This window comes from Panulirus ornatus, chromosome 63 (assembly GCF_036320965.1).
Source record: "Panulirus ornatus isolate Po-2019 chromosome 63, ASM3632096v1, whole genome shotgun sequence".
In the NCBI taxonomy this organism is placed as follows: Eukaryota; Metazoa; Arthropoda; class Malacostraca; order Decapoda; family Palinuridae; genus Panulirus; species Panulirus ornatus.
The window spans coordinates 27716105-27733676 of NC_092286.1; the positions used below are offsets into that span (position 1 = coordinate 27716105).

At 41.9% G+C, this 17572-nt stretch overlaps 1 protein-coding gene across 9 annotated transcripts in view; it reads right to left on the reverse strand.

Moving 5' to 3' along the window:
• The window catches only part of LanB2 (laminin subunit gamma-1), a 342671-nt gene that overhangs the window by 144920 nt on the left and 180179 nt on the right, over positions 1–17572 (reverse strand). For all 9 annotated transcript variants that reach the window (XM_071656602.1, XM_071656600.1, XM_071656601.1 and 6 more), the window contains one exon: positions 3853–4038. In XM_071656602.1, coding sequence (XP_071512703.1) covers positions 3853–4038 — 186 coding nt within the window. The remainder of the gene's footprint in view (positions 1–3852; positions 4039–17572) is intronic.

Below are 17572 nucleotides of genomic sequence, written 5' to 3' on the forward strand. Positions count from 1 at the left end.
CTCTCCATCAACTTTCAGTTTTACCCATATCAATCTAGAGTTTATTTTCTTACACTCTATCACATACTCCCACCACTCCTGTTTCAGGAGTAGTGCTACTCCTTCTCTTGCTCTTGTCCTCTCACTAACCCCTGACTTTACTCCCAAGACATTCCCAAACCACTCTTCCCCTTTACCCTTGAGCTTCGTTTCACTCAGAGCCAAAACATCCAGGTTCCTTTCCTCAAACATATTACCTATCTCTCCTTTTTTCTCATCTTGGTTACATCCACACACATTTAGACACCCCAATCTGAGCCTTCGAGGAGGATGAGCACTCCCCGCGTGACTCCTTCTTCTGTTTCCCCTTGGGAATTAGGTTTCAGGTGGGTGCATCTCTGGCAGAGTATAGTTTCAGATTGGACTGGGAGAGCAGCTCTTTTGTTTGGCGAGTCACTGTGCATGTTTTGTCAACGTCATGCTTATTGGGGAGGGAAGAATCTATAAGTAGTGAGTATAGGCTATCTAAATATCTATCTATCTATATTTCTGATGCCCATTCCCTTCGGGAACTCCCATCAGAGGGTTTACCACAGCAAAAGTCTCCACTTATCCCTGTCCTTACATACCTCCCTCACATACACCAATTTATGCATTCTTTCACCATTTCTCCCTCCAGTATTCTTTCACTCTACTTGCCCATGTCAGAGGTGGTCTTCCTCTCAGACCAACCCCTTTAATTGTACTACCATACACTCTCCCTGTCTTGAACTCTTTCCACAAGCCCACCTCATTTCCACAGCCTGGATTCTTGACCTCTGTCACTCATTCCATGTCTATGTTTCAACTGCAAGAGTCAGGACTGGGAGGACTATGTTGTCCCTAAATACTCCCTTTGCTTCCAAGATACCCTTCATCATTCTATTGAGGGACCTAATAACTCTTCTACCCTGTACTGCTCTCTCCCTTATCTCTCCTTCCATATCACCAAAATTACCCAAGATAGCTCCTAAATGCTTCAATTTTCTCACATCTTCCAGTTTTTCTCACCCTATGTCCAAAGAACAAATCAGTAAATATTCTTCTTTCACTCTATATGGTTTTGCAAAATTTGTAGTTTCATTCTATTTCCTTTCAACCACCATTACTTTACTTATACTTGCATTTACCTTCAATTGCCTTTGCTTTCACACATCCTAAGACACTTACAACCTTCTGTAACTCCTCGTCACTTTCAGCAAAATACGCAGTATCATCAGCTATTGGACTTGCCACAAGCCACCATTCCTCACTGCCACACCATTTGCGCACCCCTTTTCCCTTGTTTTTCTTTCATTTTTCTAATCATTCCATCCATACATATATCAAAAAGCCACGGTGACATCACACAGCCCTGCCTCACACCCACATGTATACCATAACTTTTGCTCAACTCCCCATACATTCTTACCCCTGCATCTGATCTTCCACACAAGGCTTTCACATCATCCAAAAGTTGTCCACCTACCCCATATATCCTTAACATATCCCATAAAGCATTTAGATTGACTCTGTCTTATACTTTCTCTAGATTCATAAAAGATGCAAATAACTTCTTACACTTCATATAATACTTTTTCACAGTCATCTTCACCACATAAATCTGATGCACACATTCCTTACCTTTCCTGGGAACCCCTTGCCCCTCACTTATTCTGCATTCATTCACTTCCATCACTCTGTCAACCAACATTCATGCATACACTTTTCCTGGTATACTTAACAGACTTATTCCTCTATAACTGCTACATACATCCTTAGCACCTCTTCCTTTGAACAAAGAAACAATAATAGCTTTAACCCAATCCTCAGGCATAACCTATCACTTCCATGCTACATTACATATCAAATGCATCCACTCTATCATCCTTTCTTCTCCATACTTCAGCATTTCAGCCATAATTCCATCCACTTCAGGTGCCTTTCCTACCTTCAGCTTCATTATCACCCTTTTTACTTCCACTTTTGCTACAGGCCCTTGCACTTGTATCCTCTTCCTTTCATCCTCTCTAACCATGCATGTAACAACTACTGCCTAACCTGAAAAATTCATCAGTTAATCAAAATACTCTTTCCAATTGTTTGCAACATCTTCATGTTCTCTCCTTAGCAACTGTACCAATAGCAACATCTCTTTTACCATCATATCCAACCATTCCTTTAAAGGACTCTATCCATAACTTACAAAGTTCATCTGTAGACATCATTAGTCTCCCAGACTTGTGTAGGAGAATAACACTGTTCAGCTAAACCTCCCTTCATGCAAAACACCTTTTCACTCTCTAAGTTCTCATTCATTCTTCTTGAATGACCCTCATTTTCCTTTTTATTCATATCCACTAATTCACTGCAATTTTCATTCAACTCAATGTCTAACACACTTCGCCCTCTATTCATCTCTACTTTCTGGAAGATTCATCTAAACTTTCTCTTCAGATCTAACCAACTTGCATAAAGCTTCATTCTACTATGCTGTTCTATCTTCCACAACCTACACCTATAATCACACATTTTCTATGGTGGTTTTTATCAGTGCATGCTTTAACTACCTCCACACCATCTCAACTGAACCTTGTACCGTCTAACTGATACCTCTTAGTTCCTCTTTAAATTTCTCTGATGCACTTTCATTCCTCAGCTTTTCTAATTCTGTCATTCTCATTTCATCACTTGTATTTCTTATCCTAAACTATCAAAAACACAATGTCAATTATTACTGATCTGACTACCTTCCTCTCAACCTTCTGATACCATGTGCAATAACTATTAAAATCCTTCTCAACAAAAACTCATCAGTTGTGCTCGTGTCGATCTTGTCCTCTCAGTGGTAATTCAATGCATTCTTAAGGTTATACTTATGAAGAAAACATGTTCTTATAACATTTATGCCCAATGATGCAAACATTTTAGACATTTTTTCACTACAGTTATTCTCATCTGGGAACTTATACTTTCCAAGAACTCCGCTGCCCCTACCTATCCGTCTAAGCTCTTAAGATTCATAAAAACCATTACAGTCATCCTACACCTATTACATGAACATTTTGCAGCAATACGTCTTCAGCTGAAATACCTGCCCTGTTCAAAACACTCATCCCTCATCAACATTCCTATACCTCCCTCATTTAACCATATCCATCAATCTAGAAAATGTTATTCCACACAATTAACTCCTCCAATCAAGTCTCACTACCTCTTAGTCATGCCGAGCATATACCTAACATATCTAATATCATTTTCTGAAACGATCATTTAATGATATTACATTAAAAAAAATGTACACACAATGCTTTCATCTATGGTAAAATGCATCTTTTGAGGGAATCAGTCTGCAGATATGGGACCCCAGTCCCAACCCTAAAAGGTTAACAAATGAGTAGGGGACAGCCAATTCCCAGAAGTGTAAACTTGCAAAAGAATTAATTCACTCTAAATAAAGAAAATTCTACTTGCTCTTTGTTTCTCACCCGAGCATCAGGAACAAATGAATGCCCATAACATATATTCTACTGAAGACTTCAGGATACTAGTTCCCTTGATTTGGGGATGAAAGAGCAAAATAAAAAGAAAAGGAATCTAGCTAATGAATTTTTTGAGTAAAAGGATATTGGATTCATTAACAAAATATATAGATCTCTACCTCTGCAAATATCCTCAATGAGTAATGGTAATGGAACAGTTTGAAAACCAGGGACAAAAGTCTTGGACTGCTCTCAAATATGACAGTGAATGCACTGGAAGATTATAAGCCTGCATTCAAGAGACAAAAAATGCAAATGAAAACAAAATTTAAGACAGCAGAGAATAATAAGTATCACTTCGGCAATTACTCACCAATGTCATTACAGTTGCATGCAATGCAGACACCATCCTCCCGTTCATAATAATTATCTTTACAACGTTCACAGTTAGGTCCAGCACGGTTGGCAGCACAGTCAAGGCAGTGCCCACCATGCCCAGTCTTATCATACAGCTCCTGATCAAAGTAGCAGCGATTGGAGTATCCATTGCAGTTACAGGCTGCAAGAAGAAGAATAATCATTGATAATGAAAGAAACACAGGTTAATGCAATTCCAACATAATAAAAGATAGTAATTTCAGTATCTGCAATAAACAAGATACAACTTGGTCTCCATCACTCATGCACAACACCGTAAACTATATCATTATGGGACATGCTGTAATGTTCACTCTCCCACCAACCACCAGACAAACTAGTATTCTAAAGACAATGGCCTGTGCCAGGCTGAGGCCAGTAAATATTAAACTACAATAACCTTCTTGGCAACAAAACTTTTAAAATACTAATGCATGATCCATTCAAATAGTACATAATAAGAAAGTAACTACAGCACTGGAAAAACTGCTTAATAGTATCAACAATTTACACCCTTTCAAGGGTTTCGACAAAGAACAACTATAAAAAAAAGAATGATCATAACGATAAAAGATGCAGCATAACACACTTAAAAGATATTGTAAGGTCCTACTAATGAGGAATTTCAATTATAAAGAGACGGAGTAATTAGAATACTCACACAGAGTCATGAAGACAAGTTCTTACTGAGTTCTTACTGGAGGAATTCTTGTATTAACATGTCAATAACCACAACAGAGCTAAAGGGGCTGGTACGTTAAAATAGTACAAAATCTTATCTTCATATACAAAAGCAAGAAAATAAAAATTAATGGATATGATACAACACCCGGATTAAAGTGGTGATGTAGCACTCATGCTGAATAAAAGAGATATAATCATGGTAAATATATAAACTTTAGGATTTCTTCCAGACCATACAGTGGGAAACAGAATTCCACTGTCAAAATTGAGAACAGTGTTACAGAAAGCTCCAGGAATGAAGGGTTTGGAACTTGGGTTGGAAAAAAAAAAGGACACGGAAGTGATATGGAGGATCTTATAATTGATACAACAAACGAGGAACATTTAAATGGCACAAAAGGGTGAGGAATAAATGTGACAATAAAAATGAAAAGAAATTTTGGAAAAAAAAAAACATTGTAGATAGAGAAGAAAATTCAAAACTGGTCCATAAATTTATCACGTGTACAATAAATTGGTGATTAACAAGCAGCTTACAACATCCACTGCCACCCACATCCCATCTAAACACATTCATCCAGCCCCAAACCTACACCCATCATCCATCCACACCCACATATATCCACCCACATACCCACCTACACCCACATACCCAACTATACCCACACCCATTCCCCCACAAAACCATCCACATCTGCATCCTATCCATGAACATCTACAAACACCCATCCAACCACACACATCCACACCCTACCCAAGAACAACTATCTACACTCATCCATCCACAAACATCCATTTATTATTATTATTATTATTATTATTATTATTATTATTTTGCTTTGTCGCTGTTTCCTGCGTTTGCAAGGTAGCGCAAGGAAACAGACGAAAGAATGGCCCAACCCACCCATATACACATGTATATACGTACACGTCCACACACACAAATATACATACCCATACATCTCAATGTACACATACATATACACACACAGACATATACACATATACACATGTACATAATTCATACTGTCTGCCCCTATTCATTCCCATCGCCACCTCGCCACACATGGAATAACATCCCCCTCCCCCCTCGTGTGTGCGAGGTAGCGCTAGGAAAAGACAACAAAGGCCCCATTTGTTCACACTCAGTCTCTAGCTGTCATGTAATAATGCCCAAAACCACAGCTCCCTTTCCACATCCAGGCCCCACACAACTTTCCATGGTTTACCCCAGACACTTCACATGCCCTGATTCAATCCACTGACAGCACGGTGACCCCGATATACCACATCGATCCAATTCACTCTATTCCTTGACCGCCTTTCACCCTCCTGCATGTTCAGGCCCCGATCACTCAAAATCTTTTTCACTCCATCTTTCTACCTCCAATTTGGTCTCCCACTTCTCCTCGTTCCCTCCACCTCCGACACATATATCCTCTTAGTCAATCTTTCCTCACTCATTCTCTCCATGTGCCCAAACCATTTCAAAACACCCTCTTCTGCTCTCTCAACCACACTCTTTTTATTTCCACACATCTCTCTTACCCTTACATTACTTACTCGATCAAACCACCTCACACCACATATTGTCCTCAAACATCTCATTTCCAGCACATCCACCCTCCTGCACACAACTCTATCCATAGCCCACGCCTCGCAACCATACAACATTGTTGGAACCACTATTCCTTCAAACATATCCATTTTTGCTTTCCGAGATAATGTTCTCGACTTCCAAACATTCTTCAAGGCTCCCGGGATTTTCGCCCCCTCCCCCACCCTATGATTCACTTCCGCTTCCATGGTTCCATCCGCTGCCAGATCCACTCCCAGATATCTAAAACAAACATCCATATCCCACTGAAAACCCACCCATAACCATATCCACCAACCCAGACCCCCAACCCATCAAAACCCAAACCTATCCAACCACCTATATTTCTGCACCCACATACCCATCCACATCCACATCTGTCCACCTACAAACCCATCCATCCACAACCACAACCCAATGGCTAAGGGACTCAAAGGTTACAATTCTTAAGGAAGATATGGAGGTACACGAGGAGTTTAATGACAAGTTTAGAAATGCAAAAGACAATAATACTATGCCAGTATTAGAAATGTCTTTGGGGAAAGAAGGCTTAAAAAGTACAAAGATCAACAGAAACAAAATAATCAGGGCACTGAATCAATTTAACCACTACAAGGCACAAGGGCCAGATAAATTCTCCCCATTTGTACTGAAGAAATGTGCTGAGACACTGGCTAGGACTCTCAAATAACTGTTCAATAAGGAAAAGAGAGGAAGGGGGTACTTCCAGTCAAGCCTCTCAAAAAACTGTTCGATAGGGGCAACATAGGAAGGGGAAAGTCTAAAGGAGTGAAAGGGGGCAAATGTTGGGTCTCCATGGTCCACTAGTGAGCCTTTGTGACCGTGAGTCAGCACGGGCTTGCCCTAAGTAGGGATTGAAAGGGTTTGAATCCTGGGTGCTGCAGTTGGTCCACACCCAACCCAGGTGTTCATTTTCTTTTCTGGGCTGGGCAATGTGTGTGTGAATGTGTGTGCAGGAGGAAAGACGCAGTACATACAAAATATCTTACAAAAGAAAAACATTGGTAGCTTTAAAATCAAGACTGCATTAGATCATCGAATAAACATGGAAAAAACTGATAAATAAAAAAATAACTCTTATTGTATCTAAAGAGTCAGACAGGAGCATCTGCCAACCAGGCTAGCAAAGAAAACTGAGCTATTACCACAAAGAGAAGAAAAAATCATTTACTTATCCTAGTTTCTTGTTATCCATAACCCAAGTGCAATGGACTTCACAAGAGTGAAGACTTTTGTCCAGTTTTGAGCAACTTTTCAAATATGACCTTTGAACTGATATGATGAGCCTGGCTGTGAGAGGAAAGTTTTTGACAATGAACTTCGGTTAAAATTGAACAAAAAAAAATTGAGGCTTCTCAAAAGAGGCTTAATAAAGAAGCTTTTGAGAGATTTGAGTTTGTGAGAGCACAGAATGGATCATAGATTGAAAGAAGGAAAGATATAATAAGAAGAGAAGGGTTATTGATGGTAATAAACACAAACCAAAGGCCAATCAAATTGCTGACGTCAAGAAACAATGAATAAAAGTAACATATAAGAAAAATTAAATGCCTAAAGGAAATTGGGGAATGAAGAAAATGGAAGTAAAAATGCCCAGATAAATGAGGAAAAAATAAAATAGGCCAATGTGTTATCGGGAAGGCCAGGCAAGAAATTCAAAGGTGCAGAGATCAAGGGAAATCATTAATATATAGATGAACTGAAAAAAATTACTGGGCAGGGGAGGACCAATGTCCACTGCTGAAGTTAAGGGACCTCAAAAAGCTACAGGAATTAGCAAATATTATTTGAAAGGATGTTATACGAAGTGAGACTTACATTTGGCAACAAAATGTACGATGAAGGGCACTTAAAATGAACGCCAAAAGATTAAAACAGTAACTACAAAGAGAAGGGCCAGAAGTAACGGCGTACACCACGTATGTACCAAACGACCCTTGACCCAGAGTCTAATTCTTGATCACATTGACAGATCTTTGAAATACGTAATAAAACCATATATATATATATATATATATATATATATATATATATATATATATATATATATATATATATATATATATATATATATATATATTTATCATACTTTGTCGCCGTCTCCAGCCTTAGCGAGGTAGCGCAAGGAAACAGACGAAATAATGGCCCAATCCACCCACGTACACATGTATGTACATACACGTCCACACACGCACATATACATACCTATACATCTCAACGTATACATATATATAGATACACAGACATAAACATATATACACACGTACATAATTCATACTGTCTGCCTTTATTCATTCCCATCGCCACCTCGCCACACATGAAACAACGACCCCTTCCCCCCCGCACGTGTGCGAGGTAGCGCTAGGAAAAGACAACAGCCACATTCGTTCACACTCTGTCTTTAGCTGTCATGTATAATGCACCGAAACCACAGCTCCCTTTCCACATCCCTTTCCATGGTTTACCCCAGACGCTTCACATGCCCTGGTTCAATCCATTGACAGCACGTCGGTCCCGATATACCACATTGTTCCAATTCACTCTATTCCTTGCCCGCCTTTCACCCTCCTGCATGTTCAGGCCCCGATCACTCAAAATCTTTTTCACTCCATCTTTCCACCTCCAATTTGGTCTCCCACTTCTCCTCGTTCCCTCCACCTCCGACACATATATCCTCTTGGTCAATCTTTCCTCACTCATTCTCTCTATGTGCCCAAACCATTTCAAAACACCCTCTTCTGCTCTCTCAACCACACTCTTTTTATTTCCATACATCTCTCTTACCCTTACATTACTTACTCGATCAAACCACCTCACACCACACATTGTCCTCAAACATCTCATTTTTAGCACATCCACCCTCCTGCGCACAACTCTATCCATAGCCCACGCCTCGCAACCATACAACATTGTTGGAACCACTATTCCTTCAAACATACCCATTTTTGCTTTCCGAGATAAGGTTCTCGACTTCCACACATTCTTCAAGGCTCCCAGAATTTTCGCCCCCTCCCCCACCCTATGATCCACTTCCGCTTCCATGGTTCCATCCGCTGCCAGATCCACTCCCAGATATCTAAAACACTTTACTTCCTCCAGTTTTTCTCCATTCAAACTTACCTCCCAATTGACTTGACCCTCAACCCTACTGTACCTAATAACCTTGCTCTTATTCACATTTACTCTTAACTTTCTTCTTTCACACACTTTACCAAACTCAGTCACCAGCTTCTGCAGTTTCTCACATGAATCAGCCACCAGCGCTGTATCATCAGCGAACAACAACTGACTCACTTCCCAAGCTCTCTCATCCACAACAGACTTCATACTTGCCCCTCTTTCCAAAACTCTTGCATTCACCTCCCTAACAACCCCATCCATAAACAAATTAAACAACCATGGAGACATCACACACCCCTGCCGCAAACCTACAATCACTGAGAACCAATCACTTTCCTCTCTTCCTACACGTACACATGCCTTACATCCTCGATAAAAACTTTTCACTGCTTCTAACAACTTGCCTCCCACACCATATATTCTTAATACCTTCCACAGAGCATCTCTATCAACTCTATCATATGCCTTCTCCAGATCCATAAATGCTACATACAAATCCATTTGCTTTTCTAAGTATTTCTCACATACATTCTTCAAAGCAAACACCTGATCCACACATCCTCTACCACTTCTGAAACCACACTGCTCTTCCCCAATCTGATGCTCTGTACATGCCTTCACCCTCTCAATCAATACCCTCCCATATAATTTACCAGGAATACTCAACAAACTTATACCTCTGTAATTTGAGCACACACTCTTATCCCCTTTGCCTTTGTACAATGGCACTATGCACGCATTCCGCCAATCCTCAGGCACCTCACCATGAATCATACATACAATAAATAACCTTACCAACCAGTCAATAATACAGTCACCCCTTTTTTAATGAATTCCACTGCAATACCATCCAAACCCGCTGCCTTGCCAGCTTTCATCTTCCGCAAAGCTTTTACTACATCTTCTCTGTTTACCAAATCATTTTCCCTAACCCTCTCACTTTGCACACCACCTCGACCAAAACACCCCATATCTGCCACTCTATCATCAAACACATTCAACAAACCTTCAAAATACTCACTCCCTCTCCTTCTCACATCACCACTTCTAGTTATCACCTCCCCATTAGCCCCTTTCAATGAAGTTCCCATTTGTTCCCTTGTCTTACGCACTTTATTTACCTCCTTCCAAAACATCTTTTTATTCTCCCGAAAATTTAATGATACTCTCTCACCCCAACTCTCATTTGCCCTCTTTTTCACCTCTTGCACCTTTCTCTTGACCTCCTGCCTCTTTCTTTTATACATCTCCCACTCATTTGCATTATTTCCCAGCAAAAATCGACCAAATGCCTCTCTCTCCTCTTTCACTAATAATCTTACTTCTTCATCCCACCAATCACTACAGAGAAGAGACGAAGGTAGGATGCCATTTGGTAAACATGTGATTGTCCACATGTATATCAACTGACTGTTATATTTCTCTCTTGTGTCTCCCCTGATGATGTGATTATTACACGAAAGTGCACTTGTGAACTTTTCGTGTTTCATTTTCCCCGTGGACTCATAGGAATATCTTGATCACGCGCAAAATTGTGTGTGATCCTTGTCATTGTAATCACAGCACCACAACAATGACAAATGGTGAGAAATCTCATCCCATTTTCATAGTCACGTAAATTATCTTAAACGGGAAAGGAATGTAAAAAAAAAAAAAAGAAAATGGGATGAGAAAACTACAGGCAACAGGTGTGAAATTTAAAAAAAAAATAATCAAATAAACTAATACATTACAGATGGAGGAAAAGGCCAGACCTATGAGGATCCATTTTCAAAATAAGATAATCATAATGAAAAATGTACCATGACGAAATAAAACTTCAAATTACTTGACTTTAAATGGATGGCATGTCCTTCTCACCTTATCTATGGCTTTCCGCTCTACATATCTTGAATATCAACTTTAAATTAAGAACTACAAGACAAGGCAAGATAAAGCACAATTCCTCCTCCATCACCCACTGAGCACGTGTCCTTAACGACTTTAAACTACCCTCTCTAACTACTCTGTTATCACTTGACCTTATCTTAAGTGATGGCGCATAAGCACCACAAACCACTTCAAACTATAAACAGAAATGACGAGAGTAGTCTGATCCCTCAAAAATAACAACAATAACAACAAAAAAACTTAATCTTTTGTTTAAATGTTCCAACTGCATTCATGCATCCGTGTATTTTTGTTTATTTATTCATTTTTTCATTTATTGGCAGGGGGCGCCCCTCTTACTATATCAATATTTCCATGTAAAATCTCAGACAACATCTGCAATTAATTTAAAAATTAATCAGTTATCATCATTATCATTCATCAATGAACGCAATCGCAAATAGGCAAAAAAATAATAATCATAACTCCCTTATAAGGGAGTTTATAAAAAAAATACAAAAATACCTTTTTAAGAAACTGTTGGATAATATTCATGCCCTGGGCTGCCTACCGTAAAAAAAAAAAAATAAAAAATAGAAAAAAGAACCGTCTGCGGATGGACTGGACGGGCCAGTAGGGGCGTAACCCTCCAACCTTCTCCCCGTAACCTGACAAGTTAATGTGTGGCCTTCACTGTGGCGGTCTGCCATGACAGCATCATTTCCAAGCGCTTCGGGCCGATGCAATTCCGCTAAGATCTCATTTCACATGAATATCTTCCCAAATATTTAGCCACGAGGAAAACTATAGTTCGATGAATTTCATTTAAATGAAGGATTAGTCCCCGTAAACTCAGATGAATGCATAAATTCAGGAAAATACCAAATACAGTCGCTGAAAAGGATGAATGATGGAGTTAGATTTGGCCTCTTGATATGCCAGTGCGAGTCGACACGCATCATTTACATACGTAATATATGACCACGAGATGACTGCCATGTCGTCATGCACTACACATCACACAGTCCGGCTGTAATCAAATCAAATCCTCCATAATAGCCTTAAAACTATGGCGAATTTCGGTAGAAATCGCAGAGAATTCGATAAACCGAGTTCAAGACGACGAAGGTGAGAGAGTAATGGCGGCTGGAGAAGGCGCCAAGCTTGGCGTCGGCCAGGCTGGCAACAATGTCCGGCCAGGTCTCTTCTCCTTCCCTTCCCCCCCGCGCCATCTTTCCTTCCCCCCCGCCCCGCGCCATATTACACAGCCAGCCATTTATATTCTGGCGGCATATTTATGCACGAGGGCTCCTCCATGACACAAGGAAGTGTTGAGGTGGCGCGGGTACGCGCCAACACACGCCATGACATGAGAAATGAACCCGAGAGAGAGAGAGAGAGAGAGAGAGAGAGAGAGAGAGAGAGAGAGAGATTGTATCGCGGGGGGAGGGAACAAATTGACTAGGTGGTTCTTGCGTAGGGGGAAGGTTCACTAAGTGGTACTTGGGGAAAGGGGAAGGTTGACTAGGTGGTACTTGGGGAGGGGGAAGGTTGACTAGGTGGTACTTGAGTAGGGGGAAGGTTGACTAGGTGGTACATGGGGAGGGGGAAGGTTGACTAGGTGGTTCTTGGGGAGGGGGAAGGTTGACTAGGTGGTACTTGGGGAGGAGGAAGGTTGACTAGGTGGTACATGGGGAGGGGGAAGGTTGACTAGGTGGTACCTGAGTAGGGAGAAGGTTGACTAGGTGGTACATGGGGAGGGGGAAGGTTGACTAGGTGGTACTTGAGTAGGGGGAATGTTGACTAGGTGGTACTTGGGAGGGGGACGGTTGACTAGGTGGTTCTTGGGGAGGGGGAAGGTTGACTAGGTGGTACTTGGGGAGGGGGAAGGTTGACTAGGTGGTACTTGGGGAGGGGGAAGGTTGACTAGGTGGTACATGGGGAGGGGGAAGGTTGACTAGGTGGTACTTGGGGAGGGGGAAGGTTGACTAGGTGGTACTTGCGGAGGGGGGAAGGTTGACTAGGTGGTACATGGGGAGGGGGAAGGTTGACTATGTGGTACTTGGGGAGGGGGAAGGTTGACTAGGTGGTACTTGGGGAGGGGGAAGGTTGACTAGGTGGTACATGGGGAGGGGGAAGGTTGACTAGGTGGTACATGGGGAGGGGGAAGGTTGACTAGGTGGTACTTGCGGAGGGGGAAGGTTGACTAGGTGGTACTTGACTAGGGGGAAGGTTGACTAGGTGGTACTTGCGGAGGGGGGGAAGGTTGACTAGGGGGTAATGAAGCTACGTAGGTAAAGTGACTCTCTCCCGTGTTGGTAGGGACGACGGTGGTCAGAGCAAACAAGGCAATTAGCGAGTTGGAATGATAGTTCGCACAGGAACCTGGCTGGGCATAGCAACATGGCGGACCTTCGTCCCCCCCAACATACGAACCTTCCATTTGACATGATATTTTCCCCATAGAATAAGATGGCCATCTTCCAGCTCAATAATTAATCATAAAATTTTTATAATTTACGATAATTAATCATAAATTCTTTATAATTTACGATAATTAATCATAAATTCTTTATAATTTACGATAATTAATCATAAATTCTTTATAATTTACGATGGTAAATTATAACAGCACCAGAAGCATTGGAAAACATAGGCCTAGCCATTCCTGATCACAGGAGGGGGGGGGGTCCTTTTTTAACGATAACCGTAAATAATTTATTAATTTCTCATTTATTCTTTTATTTCCCATAACTAAACACCCTACTTGACGTTGTTAAAATTGGCTGTGCTAAATTGGCAACGGGTGACATCACAAGGAAATTATGGAACAAGAGGAAAATACGAAAATATGATGAGAAGCAGCAATATGATCCAACGCCATTTTGAAGGGAAAAATAACGACTAAATTTTTAAGGTTCTGACTTAAAAATTTCCAATAAATTGATAATGCTCTTAATTAATTTAAATATTTAATTTAAATTTTCTGCATTAACCCCCCTCCCCCCCAGGGCAAGCATCCCCCCCCCCTTTCAAAAGAGGGCACCCACATGTCCTTGGAGACAATTTCCCGCCATTTTTCACCTTTTAAAAACCTTTTTAATGACTAACAAAAATTAAATTACCAACTCATCAACAAAGGAAAACGGCCTGTAGTGTATTGTGTAACCATGACGTAGTGAGGTGGAGGTGATTACGAGGACAAATGGGTAGTAATTAGTGTCTTACGGTAATTGGTTATTAAAGATCTCGGAATATGGACCAATCACGTGTTCGAAACGCTGGAGTGATTTTGGTGATGAGAGAGAGAGAGAGAGAGAGAGAGAGAGAGAGAGAGAGAGAGAGAGAGAGAGAGAGAGAGTAGTTTCTGGCGGCGTTGCCAATAGTTTCACACTGCGGGGAATGTAGCTTCTGGCGACGTTGCCAATAGTTTAACACTGCGGGGAGTGTAGTTTCTGGCGACGTTGCCAATAGTTTAACACTGCGGGGAGTGTAGTTTCTGGCGACGTTGCCAATAGTTTAACACTGCGGGGAGTGTAGTTTCTGGCGACGTTGCCAATAGTTTAACACTGCGGGGAGTGTAGTTTCTGGCGGCGTTGCCAATAGTTTAACACTGCGGGGAGTGTAGTTTCTGGCGACGTTGCCAATAGTTTAACACTGCGGGGAGTGTAGTTTCTGGCGACGTTGCCAATAGTTTAACACTGCGGGGAGTGTAGTTTCTGGCGACGTTGCCAATAGTTTAACACTGCGGGGAGTGTAGTTTCTGGCGACGTTGCCAATAGTTTAACACTGCGGGGAGTGTAGTTTCTGGCGGCGTTGCCAATAGTTTAACACTGCGGGGAGTGTAGTTTCTGGCGACGTTGCCAATAGTTTAACACTGCGGGGAGTGTAGTTTCTGGCGACGTTGCCAATAGTTTAACACTGCGGGGAGTGTAGTTTCTGGCGGCGTTGCCAATAGTTCAACACTGCGGAGAGTGTAGTTTCTGGCGACGTTGCCAATAGTTCAACGCTGCGGGGAGTGAACTTTCTGGCGACGTTGCCAATAGTTTAACACTGCGGAGAGTGTACTTTCTGGCGACGTTGCCAATAGTTTAACACTGCGGAGAGTGTAGTTTCTGGCGACGTTGCCAATAGTTTAACACTGCGGAGAGTGTAGTTTCTGGCGACGTTGCCAATAGTTTAACACTGCGGGGAGTGTACTTTCTGGCGACGTTGCCAATAGTTTAACACTGCGGAGAGTGTAGTTTCTGGCGACGTTGCCAATAGTTTAACACTGCGGGGAGTGTAGTTTCTGGCGACGTTGCCAATACTTCAACGCTGCGGGGAGTGAACTTTCTGGCGACGTTGCCAATAGTTTAACACTGCGGGGAGTGTACTTTCTGGCGACGTTGCCAATAGTTCAACACTGCGGGAGTGTACTTTCTGGCGACGTTGCCAATAGTTTAACACTGCGAGTGTAGTTTCTGGCGGCGTTGCCAATAGTTTAACACTGCGGAGAGTGTAGTTTCTGGCGACGTTGCCAATAGTTTAACACTGCGGAGAGTGTAGTTTCTGGCGGCGTCGCCAATAGTTTAACACTGCGGAGAGTGTACTTTCTGGCGACGTTGCCAATAGTTTAACACTGCGGAGTGTACTTTCTGGCGACGTTGCCAATAGTTTAACACTGCGGAGTGTAGTTTCTGGCGACGTTGCCAATAGTTTAACACTGCGGAGAGTGTAGTTTCTGGCGACGGTGCCAATAGTTTAACACTGCGGAGAGTGTAGTTTCTGGCGACGTTGCCAATAGTTCACACTGCGGGGAGTGTAGTTTCTGGCGACGTTGCCAATAGTTTAACACTGCGGAGAGTGTAGTTTCTGGCGGCGTTGCCAATAGTTCAACACTGCGGGGAGTGTACTTTCTGGCGACGTTGCCAATAGTTTAACACTGCGGAGAGTGTAGTTTCTGGCGACGTTGCCAATAGTTTAACATTGCGGGGAGTGTAGTTTCTGGCGACGTTGCCAATAGTTTAACACTGCGGCAAGTGTAGTTTCTGGCGGCGTTGCCAATAGTTTAACATTGCGGGGAGTGTAGTTTCTGGCGACGTTGCCAATAGTTTAACACTGCGGCGAGTGTAGTTTCTGGCGGAGTTGCCAATTGTTTAACATTGCGGGGAGTGTAGTTTCTGGCGGCGTTGCCAATAGTTTAATACTGCGGGGAGTGTAGTTTCTGGCGACGTTGCCAATAGTTTAACACTGCGGGGAGTGTAGTTTCTGGCGGCGTTGCCAATAGTTTAACACTGCGGGGAGTGTAGTTTCTGGCGACGTTGCCAATAGTTTAACACTGCGGGGAGTGTAGTTTCTGGCGACGTTGCCAATAGTTTAACATTGCGGGGAGTGTACTTTCTGGCGACGTTGCCAATAGTTTAACACTGCGGGGAGTGTAGTTTCTGGCGACGCTGCCAATAGTTCACACTGCGGGAGTTTAGTTTCTGGCGACGTTGCCAATAGTTCACACTGCGGGAGTTTAGTTTCTGGCGGCGTTGCCAATAGTTTAACTGCGGGGAGTGTACTTTCTGGCGACGTTGCCAATAGTTTAACACTGCGGGGAGTGTAGTTTCTGGCGACGTTGCCAATAGTTTAACACTGCGGGGAGTGGTTTCTGGCGACGTTGCCAATAGTTTAACACTGCGGGGAGTGTACTTTCTGGCGACGTTGCCAATAGTTTAACTGCGGGGAGTGTAGTTTCTGGCGGCGTTGCCAATAGTTCACACTGCGGGAGTTTTGTTTCTGGCGGCGTTGCCAATAGTTCAACACTGCGTTGCGAAAAGTAAGTTGTTTATTTGATTTCTTTTTCTTTTTTTTTTACTTCAGTATCAAATGTAGCCAAAAAAAAAAAAATGGAGCGAATGTTTATTTTGAGAATAATTGATCACCTTCGACATGATTCTGCCATTGGGCAAGGTTTGAGCAAACCATTAATTACCTAACGACCATTACCCACGATCATTTGCCATTAAGGTGGCCATTTAGAAGTATTTTCAAAAAAAAGTTTGGCTAGACGTTCGTGGAAGACTTGCCTAAAGTTAACCATATTGTTCTCCTCTCCTGCTATGCATATCAGCCATATTTCAGGACTCTATCATATATGTCTGAGCTTCTTCCGCCATTTAATACATTATCGTTATCGCTCGACTCTCCGAGATAAATCATTTATCCATTATCCTCTTGTGACGTCCAAAAGATAGCTGTGATGGGACGTTTGGAAAGGTATTGCGCCATTTTTTTTTTATCCCTTCATATATTTTGACATATATCACATACATCTTTGTAGATTTTCATTTTGTTTTCTTTCAGCCTCTTGGGTAACTTGAACTCTTAAATTCCATCGATTTTACTCATTTCTTTC